General features: G+C 43.3%; 1 protein-coding gene across 1 annotated transcript in view; it reads left to right on the forward strand.

Annotated features, from left to right (window-relative positions):
• The window catches only part of PTPRG (protein tyrosine phosphatase receptor type G), a 392251-nt gene that overhangs the window by 304381 nt on the left and 70383 nt on the right, over positions 1 to 17487 (forward strand). The window contains exons 9-12 of the mRNA XM_039734146.1: positions 5348 to 5532; positions 7473 to 7581; positions 9274 to 9323; positions 11664 to 12459. Of these exons, the coding sequence (XP_039590080.1) occupies positions 5348 to 5532; positions 7473 to 7581; positions 9274 to 9323; positions 11664 to 12459 (1140 nt within the window). The remainder of the gene's footprint in view (positions 1 to 5347; positions 5533 to 7472; positions 7582 to 9273; positions 9324 to 11663; positions 12460 to 17487) is intronic.

The following is a 17487-nucleotide window of genomic DNA, read 5'->3' on the forward strand; positions in this document are numbered from 1 at the left end:
ATTGCTTTTCTCTTGTCTGCAGTCAGGTTCCTGGGGGTGACAGGGCTGAATGAACGTGGTGCAGTGTTTTGGCAATAGCACAGGCACTGACCTCAGCTTGCAGGCACTCTGAAATCATCTGGGATGCCTGTGGCTGAGTTGGGTGTCACTGCAGCAGCAAGTGGTGCATCTGTCCTGCAGGACTGGCCCTTCCAGCTCCTTCCCAGGGCTGGGGCAGAGGGGAAGGAAACACCCTTTCTCCCCCAAGAACTTGGCCACCAAATTGTTTGCCCCAATGATGAAGAAAGACATGAAACCCCCACACTGACCTCTCAGTTTCTCTTGTACTCAGCATGGGGGAAGAAATGCCCCAACTACCTTCCCTTGTGCACCTGCTTTGTAAGGGAGAGACACTGTTCCCTGCCACTCATCCTGTTGAATGAATCATCCTGCATATCCAGACTAGTAAGAAAAAGAAATGAGGCCCCTCTCACCTTACAGCCAGGAGCTGCCTCTCAGAGCTAAAAGGCCCTTGTCTTTTAGTTACCACTGAACAGCTCTGAGCCAGTAACATGCTATGGGCACAACCTGATGCTGATGTTTCCCCTTCCATGTATGAATTGCCTCAGAAGATGCCCATATCACCACAAGGGATTCAGGGTCTCACTGTCACGTTGCTTTCCTGTGCTGAAAATTGTCAGGGCTTCAGCACACGACATGTATCCCACGGCACCACGGAGAGGAACAGCAGTTTTGCATTGCTGAGACATTCAGCAGGAGGTAGAGAGTGGGATTTTTCAAAGGAGGGCATAGCACAGCTAGAAATAACTGCCTTTAAAGTGGTGACATTTTTATGCATGGACAAGCTAACTTAGAACATTTTTAGAGGATTTTATAAATCCCGCTGAGCCCAGTGCAACTAGATTCATCATATGAAGACCTGTTTTACAGGGGGAAAGTATACAAGCCATAACTGAATACACATTTCTTGCACTCTCACAAAGTTTCCCTAAATAGGTCTTTTCATAACCACAGGTAGCATATGCAAAAAGCATGATGAAACCCAGAAAGTTTGGCTGGTGTTGCATTTCTGCCTTTGAAAGAGAAATACAGGCTGCTTTTAAGGAACAATATTAATTTTAAAATGCTTCAGCATTCTCTTACATGCCATTTCTGAATTCATGGGTGTGTCTTAGTATCAGCAATTAATTTTTGCAGAGCAACAAACCCCTTTTTTGTCTTTCAACTCACTGAAATGGAGCTGCCAGGAGCTTTTGGATTAAGCTTTATCAGGCTTTCAGTTAGGAAAGCCTCGTGGAGGTTACGTAGCCAAATACAACATACAAATCAAATTATGGGAGAGATGAATGCAGAGTTGTTAAATTAATTTTGTTTGTTCCAGCCCACTGGAATGTTTTTAACATGAAGAAAATCATTCTCTGCTGTATGGCTGGCCTGCCCAGTGCTTATGACTGTATCAGCATGCTGCATTCGTCTGCCAGTGGCAAACAGCTTTTGTCCAGGCTTGAGTGAGCCCTGGAAGATGAGGCTGGCCAAGATGCTAGATTCCTTCCCCAGTGGGCTGATCTGCAGAGAAAAGCCTGTGTCAAGCTGTGGGCAGCCCCACACGTGGCCAGCAGCTGGGAGAGCCCCTGAGGCTGCCTGGTCAGAGGGGCTTCCTCCAGATGCACCTGTGCAAGGCTTCTGCCTCTTCAGGACTTCTCCAGAAGGCAGGAGCTGGCTTGTTTGCCAGGTTCTCCCAGTTCAGGTCATCCCTGAGAGGAAGGTGAGGCTATTTTTTTCCCTCCAAGAGGTCCAGGGCATGTCTGTGCCTGCAGTGGGTCATGACCATGGTACTGCAAGAGCTTTTGCCTGTTCAGTGCCTCCAAGATGTGGCCTGGTTGCCCCAGCTGGGGGTTTCTGTCTCCACAAGTCTTGGCATGGGGCTGCTAGCCCAGGACACAGTGGCTTTGGTGTCCTGCCAGACCTGTGCAGGTATCTGCTCAGGATTGAACACACCACAGAAAGGCGTCCTGAAAGCCCACACAATATTTTAATATCCCTCAGGATCTGAATTTTAAACAGAGCATTAGTAATATTTTTGTCTAAAATTAGCTGAGATGCTATTTCAGTGTGGAATAATGCTGGTTGTTGGGTTTGGGTCTTTTTTTCCCTCAAGAAGTCATGAATTCACAGGCTTTTCTTTTTTCTTATTAAGACTGGTTTTGTAAAAAAGAAAAAAAATATAAAGAAAAGCTTGTGTTTCTCTTCAGTGTGTCCTGATTAAACTTCCCCTTCCCTGTCCCAACCTCTTCCTGCATTTCTATCTCTTCTTCATCTGCACATTTCGCAAAATCAGTAGAGGTCCTTTAGCCTGTGATTCTTTTAATCTTCTTTGAAAAATCCAAGGCACAGAGAGTATTGAAAGAAAAATTAGATCTCAGTGAAATGCCAGTTGTTTTATAGATGGTCAAATCATTGGACTTTTTTTCCTTGCCTTTCAGACATTCACTCTGTTATTATGTATCACTTTAATTAAATCATCAAATTGAATTATTGGTTCAAATGTTTCTTTATTCCATTGTGTCCTAAGCAGGTTTAGTTAAATTAATAAAAGCGTATGTTTCATTTTATTTAAAAAAAAATTCTTTTTTGCCCATTCATAAGCTGTTTAAAAAAAATGCAGTTGAACAGAAAAGATTGGTTAATGCTAAATTATTCCAGGTTTTCCAGATACTGCTCTGTGCCTTGGAATAAATTGAACTAAGTCATACAAAATCATTAAAATTTTGTAATATTTACTGAGAAATCAGAATATTGTAAATTCAGCCTCATTTTATCTGGCTGTGAATGAGGCTTGTCCTCAGTGAAGTCATCAGAGTCACTCAGGTGATTCAAAGTGCTCATGACCTTGGATCAGGGGGCAGGCTTGGGGAAGGTCTCCTGGCTTGGAGCCTGTGGTCTCCTCTTTGTCCTTGGGAAATTTCCACTTCTCTGCCTGGCATGGGCTGTTCCACATGGAATCCAGGCTGGCTACAGGGCACAGAACTGGGGACATGGCACCCCTCTCCCTGGGGTGGCTTGGGGTCCTTGTGTGAAAAGCAGCTGGCCAGACACCACTCAGAGGGCTGCTGCAATTAAGGCAGATCTCTCTGTCTCTCAGGAAGGTTACCTGCTTGAATTATTTCTAAAACAATTTGATGCATGATTACTTTAAATATATAAATCTCTGCATGTCCTCCTGGAGGACAAGGACTGGGTAAGAGTTTTAGGTCTGGGTATTGCTTCACCCTAGGCTCTGTCTCTGATGGGATTTGATTAGGTGGAGCAGTAAAGGCTTGCCTGGCATTTTGAAGTGTAATTCTGTGATAACAAAGGGCGTCAAAGAGGGCAGTTATGATTTATTGGTGCAGTTATCAATAAACAGTGATGTCAGGGAGAATTGATCTGACCATCTCAGCGGAAAGAGGTGAGCATGGAGAGGCATACCAAAGATCAAGGAACTCTGTAAATAGTGATAACAGGGATGGCTTTTGGCTGTCCAGGTCCTGGCCACCTTCATGCTGTGCTTTGGGGTACAGGAGGGAGCCAGAAGGAAGCCATGGTGTGGCTTCTGACTTTGTGGCATGACAGCAGAATGCTGCTTTGATCCCTTCAGCTTGGTGCAAATAGAAACTCACATACATTTATCCAGTGCTTTCAGATACTGTAGGGGGTTTGTTTGTTTTGCTGGATCATCCTTCTGGGTTGAGCAGAAGGATCTACTGAAAAGCTGCAGGACTGTCACCCCTCATGGCAAGAGCAAATATCAGTGATATTTCCTGCCCAAGCATATTTCTGCAATTCATGTTGTCTTGTTCAGGTAGCTACAAAATGTGAGTTATAACTGCACAAATGCATTTGACAGGTATTTTTCTATTGTACTGGTAATACTGGTGTTTAAAGCATTTAATCATTTTTATTTAAGAACTGTAGCTATTTCAGTAATATAACAGTAGTGCTGCTTGGCCGACCTGCAAGTCCAGGCATAGGAATAGACATATTTCCCCTTCAGTGCTGCCAGGACTCTTTAGAAGTGAAATAATGGCCAAATATACATGCAGTCACATACCTGCAGAGTGCAAACAAGCTCAATGTGTTGGCTTTAAGAGGAAAAGTCGTACTGGGAAAAATAATTCTGCAAACAGTGTCAGCCTGATGGGCTGGGTGACACTTTGCCAGAAGAGACCAGCTCCTTTGCCATGGCACATGTGCTTAGGTATCATTGCAAGTGATTTTCCTTGGTTCAGGGTTTATACTGAGAAAAGAGAATGTGAGAATCTGCCCTGAATTGGGTATTTTAAACGTGATTTTTAAAGCTTGGGGGGAAAAAAATCTAAACTCTTTATAGCTGGGAAGGGGATGATGCAGTTTTCCCACAGCATGTGAGTGCCATCTAGTGTTGCGCATCCCCACCTGGACCTTTCCATGGAGACTCCTTGAAAAGTGTTTCCTTTGCGCTGCCAGGGGACTGTGCATGCCCCTCTCCTCCAGGGGCCGGGCTCATTTGTGCCTGGGCTTGGTCTGCCCTGCAGAATTTTGGGTTTGGTACTGATGGAAGCAGAAGCCGTGATTTTTCCAGAGCTTGGGCTGTCCCTGTGCTGATGTCCCCACTGACTTAGGCGTGGCTGAGAAGTGACTTGTGCCTCCAGGCAGGGTTAGGAGGGCAGGGCTGCCTGGGGCTTCCTCTGCCTGCTCAGAGGAGATGGCCAAGGCCATCAAAGAGCCACCCTTCCCTGTGCTGGGAATACATTACTGACAAACTGTTGAGCATCTTTGAAGAAAGATAAAAAGAGGAATATAAAATAACTGTAAAAATGTACGTGGTTAACAAGAGAACATTTACTGACCCAATGGCACCAGAGTGACATTAGTGCCATTTACTGACCCAGCAGTGTCATTGTCAGAGGTTTCAGCTCTTTCCAGGGCCAACAGAGCACATTGGGGTGTTTACACCTTAACAGCAGGAGGGTGGGGATGAGGGAAGCTGGGGATCAGGTCCACTGTATTTCTTAATGTTCCAGTGCAGAGCTCTTAAGTCACCAAGTTAAAGAGTAGGTACAAATGTCAGGACTGAGAATTAAATGGAGAGCTAAGCAACCTGCCTGCAGAGAATGGATTCTCTCATTCACTTTACTCAGGAGAGCAGAAAGCAGCTGCAGGTGGTATTAAATCCCATTGGTCTCAGTGGATTGCAATCTAAGCTGTTACTGTAGGCCAGGGCATTAAAGAAAAAAAAACCTGGCTCTTAGAGTGAGGCACTGTTCATTCTGTTTGTTTTCTCTCAGTTATTTAGAAGAGCTTCATCTTTCCTCCTTCTGTTTTTCAGCTTGTAGCACTCCTCCAGTCAACATGAAAGTGCAGCCTGTGAACAGGACAGCGCTACTGGTAACCTGGAACCAACCAGAAACCATTTACCACCCTCCAATCATGAACTACATGATCTCATACAGCTGGACTAAAAATGAAGATGAAAAGGAGAAGACTTTCACCAAGGATAGTGACAAGGACCTGGTAAAAGCACAGCATCAACCCCAGACATATGTATCAATCTATCCTTATATTTGGTAGAAGGGGGTAGAGGAGGAAAGCAGTTGTTACCTTACAGGCAGGCTAATGTTTGGCCCATGATGAATTGCTATTTAAATGTTCAGCATTAGCTGAATGTTGCCTAACAGGCTACCCAAACACTGGAGTGTGAATTTATAGTTCATGTGAGTGCATGAAGGACTGAGTCTGCAGACACTTTTTCATGTAGTGTTGCTGAGAAGCAGCTGGCTCGGGAAATGGTGAGGCTCTGAATACCTTTTGGCTTGAGTTCAACTTACAGATTTTCACATTAAAAGTCTGATCCCCCAAAATCTGTTCCTGGGCTCAAGCTTTTCACTGTGCATAGCCCCTTGCAGGCTTTGGAGCAGTTTCTGGCAGTAAGTGCTGCCAGAGGCAGGAGTTGCATAGTCAGGGCTTGAAGATTATTTTGGAGTGGCCCTGTACAAGCACTGCCTACATCTGGCAGTGTGAGAAAAAGAGAGAAGAGCAAGACAGTTCCAGCACAGATGGAAACACTGCTCTATCTCCTCCATTTAGAATTTCATCTGCTTGTCATTCTTGTCTAAGTGGAAGCAAGTATTGTACTGGTCCTTAACATTCTCTGCATATAAAACCAGAGTGACATATTCAGGTTTGAAAGGCCTCCATTTATTGTTAATCAAAGAAAGCCTCTAGAATAATGAAATCAGTAATTGTATATGCACATGAAAAATGCAGCAGCACAGTGTTATTCCTAATGACTGTTACCATATTTTTTTTTCAAATACACAGTCCTCTGGGCCCATTCAATCAGTTATACAATAATACTTCTCTTATTCCCTTAGATGAAGCTTCTTTTACTTCATTTCCATTTATATTTCCAATTTCCCCACTAGACATTGTTATCTGGGTCACATTAGGGAACGATCTGCCTCATGAAATCAGAAAGGAATCCATTGAAAGGCACCCAAGGTTATGATGTATTGTAACCTCGCTTTTGTCATAATTTCACACTCTTAAGGGAGATTTTTTAATCAGGTATAAGGAGGAGAGCCTTAATCAGCAAAAATGAGGTGGACACCATGAAAGCATCCTGTTTTATGTAAAAGAAATAATTACAAGTGCAAGGGATGCGATGGAGTGATAGCTTGGAAATAAATTGCAGTGAGACCTCGTGCTGTTCAGCAGAGCTTTGGGTTAAGAAAGCAATGACATCTTAGTCTATTTTAGGGGCAAGAGAAGAAGAAACCCATTTTCAGAGGAAAGTGAAGATTGCTTTCAGTACTCTGGCAGATACTGTCGGGCTGTCCCATCTTGAGTCAGAGCTAGACAGTGTTTTGCTGTGGAGATAACAAGTATTTCAAGTGACTCATGTAGCTCCTCCTGTGACCTGATGTGATTGTGGACTAAGGCAACTCTCAGGTCTGGGAGTAAGCAGGGATATCCCAGCCCAGGATGCTCAGCCATCATGTTGCATAGCACACCAGCATCAAGTTGCCTTAGCCAGTTTGTTGCAAAATAGTCAGTTGGAATATGCAGTGACTTTTCTGGGCTTATCCTGTGTTTGGGACATGGATCTCCACCTAAAAAAATCCCTTATTATAATTGCTGTAAAAGGTGAATGACTTGAGTTTTAAGTTCTTTTGAGGAGAGCAGAGACACTGAGGTATGAAGACTGTCATGAGAACAAATGTGGGACATGTTCATTTCTTTCTCATGGGCAGAGTCAACGGTGTCTGGGTGCATCCCTTCATCCTTCAGTCTTGCCCTCTCCAGGGAACCACTGAATATTTTTGTGTAGAAATATAGCTTGTCTTACCTGGCATAAATGTTCTGTGTTAGCACAATGCTTTATATATTTCAAACTGATCTTGGACAGTACTGTGGGGGTAAAAAACTGAATAATATCTGTTTTTTTTAAACAGAAGGCCATCATTAGCCATGTCTCACCTGACATCCTTTATCTGTTCAGAGTTCAAGCAGTTTGCCGAAATGAAATGCGTAGTGACTTTAGCCAGACTATGCTCTTTCAAGGTAAAAAAACCACATACAATTTTTTACATTGAACTATTCTCTGTTTGTTTAATATTTTCTTTGCAGAGTGCAATATGGTTTGAAGTTATTTCAGAAGTTATTTGATTGCATGTAGACAATGCTAATTTCATATTGTGGCTGGTGACTTGATCTGAATCTCATTTCCAGTAAGGAGGGTTTGCCTACACCTCTCACTGTCAGGTTTTGTCAGGTTTTAGGAGAATTTAGAGCTTTTCTTGGTACTAGTTTTCTAAAACAAATTCATCAGAGACTGCTTATGCATCAGAGGCACAGCTATAACAGAATGTGAGTCTGCTCTGTGTCTGTTTTATGTAAAGAGGAAAGGAGATCAGTCCTACCTTGACAACCACACGTGGAGACATCCAGGTTTTACCACGCACACAACCTCAGTGATTTCCAAAACATACATATTTAAAGAAAATCAAAAGAACTAGATGATAAGGTGTCCTTTGTCATAGATTCCTTTTAAGTTTATTGGAGAAATGTGGTAAAGCTGAGATTTGGTAGAAAGACTTGATTATTTTAGAGTTTTTTTAAGTGCTAAAGTTTTGCTCCTTCCTGGGAATTTATTATGACATCTTTTATTAAGTAGGGCAAATTTTGCCTCTGATGAGAGCATTCCCTCCCACTCCAGCTTATAGATGCATAAACCTCAAAATGGGTAATGGAGGAATAAAACAAGCAGAGAGTTAAAAGTTTAAATCCTTAGGATGAAACAAAGAGTTGTCACTTGGATCTGAAGCTGTATATGGAACAAAATGATAGGGGTATTTTTCAGTGTAATTTTCAGAAAGTATAGGGGTTTTGATCCTGCTTTTCTAGCATTTAGTGTCTGAGGGATGTAAAGCTATGGACATGGTTTAGTTCTGTCGTGGTGGCAGAGAGACCAGGATCAGACAAGTGTCCTGTCCAAGTCACAACTCATGTGGAGCTCTGTTCTTGGTACCTCAGCATGATGTTTTAGACTTCACTTTCAAGTGCCAGGCAGAAGTTAGAAACTGGTGTATTGCTTATCTTTTACTAGATGATGGAATGGGAAATTCTTTGAAATTTGACTACAATAACTGTTTAATCACAGTTAGGAGTAAATCATTACTGGCAGCTCTGTAGGAGATCCTTTGGATACTCTAGCCCAGCTCTTGCCCAGTATTCAATGCAGTGGAAGTGATACACACATGTGCAGTGTGAGAGATGATGGGATTCCTCCTACAATTCCCCAAAAAGGAGCTGCTGTTCTGATCTCTGGCTGTACCAAATATCTAACCTAATTAATCCACTTGAGCTTTCAAAACATTTATCAGAGGTTGATAGTAGTTGTAGTTCAGATATATAGCAATAAATAATGATAATATTATAAGGACAGAGAAAAAAAACCTATTATAATCAAGCTACTCTTGCTTCCTGTGCAAGTCAGGATGTTTCATCCAGCTTGTGGTTGAAGGAGAGAATTTGTTTCCTGTCAGTAAGCCAGCATTGCCAGGTCTGAGTAATTAATGACAAGCAAGTCTGTGTTTAGACACAAGTGCAGAGTGAGTGAGTAATGCCCAAAGAGCTGAGCTGCCTTTACTCCAGGCTGAGCCCTGTACCTGTATTCTGCAGTGAGCAGTGGTTCAGCAGTGGTTCCTCTGCCTCCTCCCCTGCCCTGACGCTCTGCTCTTCTTCCCTCCCCAGCTAACACCACTCGAATTTTCGAGGGGACCCGAATTGTGAAGACAGGAGTGGTAAGTCGTGGGTTTAGGGAGCGGGGATTTGGGGACGTTTCCCACCAGGTGGCAGCACGATGTTGGAAATCTGCAGCAGGACCCAGCTTTCCTGGGGAAAGGGTGTCCAGACCTGTCACAGAAGGATTTACCGCATAAAATACAGTTCCAATATGAAATGGTTTTCTAGCCTCATGCTCTGAGAGGATTTGACCACTGGAGAATCAAGTGTTAAAAAGTTTTCCTCAATCTGTATTCAACCCATTTAGAGGGGATTTGTAACATCTTAATGATGGCTGTGGAAATAAATTTAATTTATTTTATTAACTGCATGAGCAGAAGTATATGCAACCGAAATAAGGCTCACACACAGCATCTTTGCTCTTCCAGTGCTTTAAGGATACCTCTTACTGTGTGAACAAAGCCTGAACAATGTCTTTGTTTTATTTTAATTCAGGTGAGACTGTACCAAGTCACTGAGGCCAACTTTTGTGTTCCAGAATCAGAAATGTTGGTACATTTACAGTAAAAGTGGAATTCACTGTTTCAGTTTTGAAACCATCTCATTAGTTTATTTAATATAAATAAGCTATAAACTATCCATAACCTAAATATCTTGGCATCCATTGTACTGAGTTGTTCAGTCAGATTTGTGGTCTGGATTCATACTATTGAATTTACTCTAAGTACATTGCTTCTGGTTTTATTCTGATCCAGTTTGATATACTCCCTAGTAAGCAAATAACATATACAAAGCTTGCATTTGAATGATTTATGTTTGTTTAATGATGTATAGAGGTATTCTAGATATATAAAATCTGCTGTCAAATTTTAATACTCAGTCCAGCTTTGAGACTGTTCATGCCAGCAAAAAGCAAATCTCACAGTGCTTTAGGGATTCAGATTGATAAGTATCTGAAAGTTTAGATGCTTATTTAAAGTTTTGGCTTGAAATCTCTAAAGCACAGGTTTTCATCTGAGATCTCAGGTTTTCTTGATTGCAGCTGGTCAAAAATAATGTGAGAAAGCAGTCTTGCTTGGTTTGCTGCAGCATTTCAACTACACGGCTTGTCTGAACCCGGGAATTGCAGAGAGATGCAGAAATACCTTAAAGTTACAAATTTCAGTTTCCAAAATTAACATTTTACATTTTTTTTCTATGTTCAGCAGCACCTATTTAACCCTTTTTGTCCTCATCTGGTGCGTACCTGTCTAGCTAATGGTCCTCCTGCTGATGAATTCAGTAATGTGAGACATTTTTCAGTAATTCAGAGAGAGAGAATGGTCAGGTTGTCCAGAGGAACCGCTGACACAACTCTTCCACAGAATTATTCCTTGTCTTTAGACAGTTCACTTCAGTCTCTTTTTCCACATGTAATTCAGGACTAGTTCCTTGTTGAACAGACCAAGGTTTAGTTCTTTGTGTGTGTACTAAGGGGTTTTGTTTACAGCAGAGCACACACATGTGTGCAGGACCCTCTTGCATGCAGTGGGTTGACATTAGAATAATATTGGCAGGCTGCAGAGGATGCAAAGTCCGTAGTTCATCACCTGCTTTCTCTCAGAGAAGCAGGCACTGTCAGTCCTGCCTTCTGTTCACTGGTGGTGGCCAGGGAGAGTCCTGTGGATGTGGAAAACATGGGTGTCACAGCCTGAAGGTCCTGGTAGATGTGGTGGTGGCTTGCTGGAGGGCTCCTGATGCTCTCCAAGTCCGTCAGCAGTGCCCAGCTGGTCAGTTCTTTTCTAACTTCTAAGAGCAATGCCTCATAGCAACACTAGTCCTTATGAGAATAATCCTGATGGGTAAATTAAGGCAATAAAAATAGTATCCTTTGAGACCATCACAATGTGCGTGGGAAGAGCCAGAGTTCCTTGTCAGAGCAGCCCCACCAGCCATGGATGCTCATATTGGCAGCCATTATTTTGGGACAGCTGTTATGTAACACTGTATTTTTAAACTCCTGTATTCTGAGGATTAAAGCACTATGAGTAATGCAGCTGAACTCATTTAACTGCTTTACATTCTTCTCACCCCAAGAGGAAACGTTACTCACAAGTCTGTAGTGATGTGGGAGGAGAAGGTCTTGATGTAAAATAAAGATAAGGATAAAGAGGGTTTTAACGATGATGTGGTGAAGGCAGGGAGGTTTCCTCTCTTTGTGGTTTGCTGGTAGCTCTGTGGCATGTTCTGCCCTGGCTCAGCCTTTCATCCAGCTGGTGTTGGATCTCTGGTTTTAGGAGACTAGCATATGTGTGAAAAGGGAGGGAAAAGCAAGAGAATGACCCCAAGTGGTTTGTTGGGCCCCTGCTGATGCTTTCTGCTGTGTTTTCTTCCCCTGCGCTGCCGATGATCTCCTCAAGCCCACAGCATCTCCTGCCTCCTCAGCAGACATGGCTCCCATCAGCTCCGGCTCCTCCACCTGGACCTCCTCAGGGCTCCCCTTCTCCTTCGTGTCCATGGCCACGGGCATGGGCCCTTCCTCCAGTGGCAGCCAGGCCACCGTGGCCTCCGTGGTGACCAGCACCTTGCTGGCAGGGCTGGGCTTCAGCGGCGGGGGCATCTCCTCCTTCCCCAGCAGCGTGTGGCCCACGCGGCTGCCCGCGGCCGCCGCCCCCAGCAAGCAGGCCGGCCGCGCCGTGGTGGCCACCACCGAGGCCGCCGCCGCCTCCCCAGGGCCGGAGCGGGACTCGGCGCTGACGAAGGATGGCGAGGGAGCCGAGGAAGGGGAGAAGGATGAAAAGAGTGAGAGCGAGGACGGGGAGCGGGAGCATGAGGAAGAGGAAGAAAAGGATGCCGAAAAGAAGGAGAAAAGCAGGGCGACGGCAGCCTCAGAGGCGCACAATAGCACAGAGCCCAGCGTGGCCGTGGCTTCCCCCAACAGGACTGCTGAGGAAGAAGGGAATAAAACCCTACCGGGAGAAGTGCCAAACCAAAATGTTGCCCCCACGGCTGGAGGTGCCGAGAAGGAGAGCTTTGCCGAAGCCGACACTCAGCCCCAGCTGCTCCCTTCCACCCAAGTGCCACCAGCGTTCACCGACGAACTGTACCTGGGAAAGATCCCAAGAAGACCAGAGACAACAAGAAATCCTCCTCCAAAGATGGACAGGTTTCCAGAGGAATATCCCTCGGATAATAAATTCATCACCATTAACCCAGGTGAGTGGTCTTCAGGGAAACCATTTTTACCAGCATAAATGTTGGAAAATAGCACAATATAAATTCCTTACTGATTTCCAGTAGATACAGCATTTCTGTGGTGTCTGGCTACATCCGATTGGCAGGTTGTCACAGGACCCAGCCCCACAAGTTGTTAGTGGAGGAGCAGAGTGGAAAGGAACATCCTTTTATTGGGAGAGATTCATGGTCTTTGTAGCTTATTGGAAGAGAAAATCTGGAAAAATTTTCACTCCCAACGTGCTACATCAAGAACTTCGTTGAAAAGAAAAAGGTAGGGGAATACAATGAACTGTAGCTGTGAAATTAATTTGGAAGAGCGGCTGCTGTGCTGAACTGGCATTCATAGGAAGTTTGGTATATGTGCTTCTAGCTAATTTCGTTTATCTGCAGGATTCTCCCTGACTGGGCTTTGAGATATTCTCCCAAATCAAGGATCATTGCTGGTTTGTTTCTCAACACAAAACCTACATTCTCTGATCTTCCAAAACAAGGCACTTTCTTTGGAAAAAAAAAAATCTTAACTAGGCAGAGTTCACATATTTTCTATTTGTCTTGATGAGAATTGCCAGTGCTCCTGTACACTCCAGCTCTGGATGTATGTACCAGCTCCACAGTGTGTGCACAGCAAATACAACCTCCTGGAAGCCTGCCCAGGTGATCTGCACGTGCACCAAGGCTGCTGTGGTCAGGGTTTGCTGCACAGGCCTCTGCAAGCTGGTCCCCCATGGTGCTCCCAATGCGCCGTGAGGAATGTCCACACGTGTTCCTGCTTGGGGAGCTCCGGGCACTGGTGAGGAAAACTGCAGTAGGCAGATGGAGCACATGCATGGGGATTTACTTGAGATTTATTTATTTAGATTTAGATTGATATATTTATTAGACATTTGTTTGAGTGATTATCTTTATTACCACAGCATTTATAAGATAGTGTACTTCTTTGTTGTTTCTGGGGGTTTTTACTACTGTTGTTTCTTTCGCTAATCTGTAGAGTGTTTTATAATTTTCTTTTTCCATCAAAGCTGCTCTAAAGTAGTGTGGAAAAGCCTTGCATATTTGTTTTTCCCCACATTGATAAACACAAAAATGCAGATATTGTGCATTCATTTATAGCTCAGAACCAATTTAAAAAACAAAGCTAAAACCAGTCTTTAATAGCATTTATTACAGAAATGCTGACCAGTCTGTAATGCTGTGAATCATAACTGTTCTGTCAGAGATCAGATTAACAATGCAGAAGCTGAGAAACCTGCTACAGGTTGTGCTGATTTTTGTTTTAAATACACTGCTGTTTTTCTTACCCCTCAGCTGGAAACCCTCAAAGGCCAGTGCTCCCACTGAATATGGTCTGAGATGTCTGTCAGGCAGTTTTCAACCTCCACCTGCCCTAATCACCTTTGGGTTAGGAAGGGGGACTGTTGGGAGTGCTACCCTGTGAGAAGACACTTGGGAAAGCAGGAGAAGGAGCTTTGCTCCAGGCTGGGTCTAGGTTACCAAAGACACAGGCTGGCAAATTAGACTAGTACAAAGCCTAAGACTAGTTGCTTCAGCTTAATTGTTTTCCCCACTAAGATGGAAATTTGCAATTCATACAGACAGACCTGACCTAATTCATGCCAGGAGCTGAGTTCAGTGAAACTCCAGCCATAGCAAGACCTCTACCTGTGAGAAAGGGCCTTAAAGGTTTTCCATAACAAGGTAAGCCTGAAATCAAGACAAGGGGGCATTGCCAGAAGTGTCTGAAAGGATTCCTGAGCAGCAGCACAGCTAAGGCTGTTAAGGCCACTTCCAAAGTAAGCAGAAAGCATCTCTGCTTACTTTGCAGTTTACTCTGTCCCAATGTGAGGGCAGAAACATTTTTAGATGCATCTTTTCTTCTGGCATCTTTTCTCTTCTGCATCTTTTAAAAGCAGGTTTTTAAAAGCTGTCAAGGTTTCAAAAATGTTTTTATAGAAAGTTAAAGAGTAGAAAATTGTTTCATAACAATGTACATTTGTAAAATTAATTATATAGCATCAAATTAGCAGTTGTAAGGAGATAACTGAAGAAGGAAGTACTCATGAGTGTGCATGATTAGAGGAGAACAGGGAACTCATGAGAAATTACAGGGAAAGTGCGAGGCCAATTAGTGCAGCAGGGCTCATTTTCTTTTAGTGCTTACTTCACACGTACATACACACACACACCTCTCCTGAGGCCATGTCATTACTTTCCAAATGGCACTGGCCTCTTTCTGACTGTGGTATTGGCCAATGCTAATGATTGTCTTCTGTCACTGAATGCTTGCTTGCATTCTTCTCTTTCATTTCCCTGATCATCCTTTTCTCTGTTTTGGTGCCCACATTAGACTAATTGTACTTTTGAGCTGCAACTGTTACACACACAGCTGCTCAGCATTGTCTGTGTCTCTGAAACCTGAAAATCAGAAAAACGGCAATTAAAATTATACTCTCACAAAAGAGGGAGGGGGAAGAAAAAAAAGAAGCAAGGGAAAAATATAAAACCCAGGATGATTCAGTTTAATCAGGCTAAAGCAGATACTATCCCACAGAATTTTGGTTGATTGTACCAGACAATTGAACAGGTCCTTTGTCTTTTTTTACTGGAGTTTACAACTAGAGTGTTGTAAGCAAAGTAATAGCTGTGGGGTAGGGGCAAAAGCCTGAGTGGTGAGCTGGGACTGAGGACAGAGAGATGGGTTTGACTCATCCAAATTTCAGCCAGGTCCTCCCATCCCTCAGTGCTCACCCACCTCTGCTGAGTTCCTCCTGTGAGAGGGCATTTTAGAGACAGAGAGATCTTGATGTGCAGGGTTAAATTTCAAGCCTGATGTATGCATTTAACAAAGACTGAATATTGGGATTTAGAGCAGTCTTTGCCAGATCTGAGGTTACAAAAGCCTTTTAGGGATTACCTCATTAGCATAATTAAACATCTGTGTAATTCTTCTCCATCTGCAGCAAGGATTATTAAGCTGTATTTTCATGTGGCACTTCAGCCATTTTCACACAGAATCACAGAGTTTATAAAGTTGGGAAGCACCACTGGAGTCAGCTAGTCCAGTCTCTTTGCTCTAGAAGGGTTCCCTATAGCACTTTAATCAGGACGGTGTCCAGACAGCTTTTAAATATCTTCAGAGATGTACATGGCAGCTTACAAGAGCAAACAGCAGAATGGCTTGAAAATAAAAGAATTGAATTATTTAATGCCTGCAAACTATGAATTTCAGATATAGGATTAAATGTGATTGGCATCTGTTACAAAGCAGTGAAAAGCCATGCTTAGTAGTGCACAGCCTGTAAGCTTGAATACTGCAGGAGGGCCTTGAAGAAATAGGGGGTAACAGCTGCACCATGATACAAGCTTGTATCAAAGGTAATACTTCTTTAAGAAACATGGCTTCTTTAAGCCTTTTCATCATTTAATAATATGGCCAATATTATTTTCCATTATTAATTAGTACCTTTGTATAAGTTCATAACTTCATTTACTCAAGGGAAAGATGAGCAAGCTGACTTTCTCTTAGGAGACCCTGTGGTCTGAGGCAGTTCAGCAGCAGGGCTTTTCTTTGGTTAATGGTATCTGAAATGGTACAACAAACAGAACTTTGTCCTGGCAGTTTGTGCAATGGCAAGGAATGATAAAAGTAGATAGGTTATATAGTACAGCTATGGTTGCTTATTATAGCAAGCAGTGTTGCTTTAGGGAAATAAACATGTTTCTTTTCTCAGGAACTGTTTTCCAAGAATACACAGAAAAAAAGCACATTTCACAAACTCTAGAATGCGTCTTTCTTACCTTGACCTTTACGCAAGAATTGCACTGCCAGAGCCTCCCTGGCTGCCTGATGCCATCCAGTACTCCCTGTGCCAGGACTCATCCATGCAGTGCCTGGGTGGAACTGCTGAATGGGTGGTTCACAGAAGTTATGGACTTTTCCAGACACAGGAGTAGGTTTAGTTGTGCCAGGGCTTGTATCATGCGGGACCTCCTGAAACAGATATGCTGTAATAATTTTTATTCCTTCCTACTGGGATGAATTCCAAGCCAGTAAAAGGCAAACTGAATTAATTCAACGAAGGCATATGCCACTGGAAACTGTTTACATTTCTTAGCAAAAATGGAGTTTCCTAGTCCGTTTTTTAAGCTTCCCCCATCCCCTGCCAAGTACAGCTTATGGTGGGCACTGTTACAAGGATATGCTGTTGACACTACCAGGGCTTGACATTCTTGCTTTGGAAAAGAATGAAATGGTGACTATTTTTTTATTTCATACTGTTTTGTTATATGGGAGAACAGGAAACTGTAGAGACCCAGATCTGTCTTTTTGTGTGTGTGTGTGCTTTTATTGCATCTTTTTCCAGCATGCTGGCTTTTCTTAGGCTGTTCTGCCATGACACTCAAGACAGACACCAGCTCTCCAGCTGCACTGCTCTACCTCTGGCCCCAGCTGGCATTCTTGTACAAGTTTTATTGGCACTGGTTTGTTTAAGCTCTCACAACACATTACTTAAACAGTGGAAAACGCCTTAGACTTTTTCCTCAAAGCCAGCACAGGAACTATGTGTTTTCTTCTGAAGCACATCACTGCTTGGGCATTCCCAACTGGAATTTCGGGGCCAGCCATCAGTGTTAGTATTTGCTATTCTGGCACTCAGCATACTGAGCACTCTCTTCTCCTCACATCTGTGGTACAGGGAGTTGGCAGGGGCAGATTTGTGTGTTCTCCACACTAGACTAAGAGGAGCATCATGAGCACTGCAGAATTTAACAGTGTGCATTGGGACTCCAGCCCATGCTGTGCTTACAATAGAATTCAATTTTCTTCCCATGCAAACAGAAACATATGGTTTTGTGTTGAAAGATGTGGAGGTGAAACTAAACAGAATATTGTCATTGGAGAGAACTGAAGCAACACCCTAATGGATGTAAGGTGGTTGGACTATTTGACTCTCCTACAAAGTTTCATTACATCACGTGGTGTTTTGCTTTGTCCCTTTTAGTATTCTG

This window comes from Passer montanus, unplaced genomic scaffold, assembly GCF_014805655.1.
Source record: "Passer montanus isolate IOZ18808 unplaced genomic scaffold, ASM1480565v1 scaffold9, whole genome shotgun sequence".
NCBI lineage: Eukaryota > Metazoa > Chordata > Aves > Passeriformes > Passeridae > Passer > Passer montanus.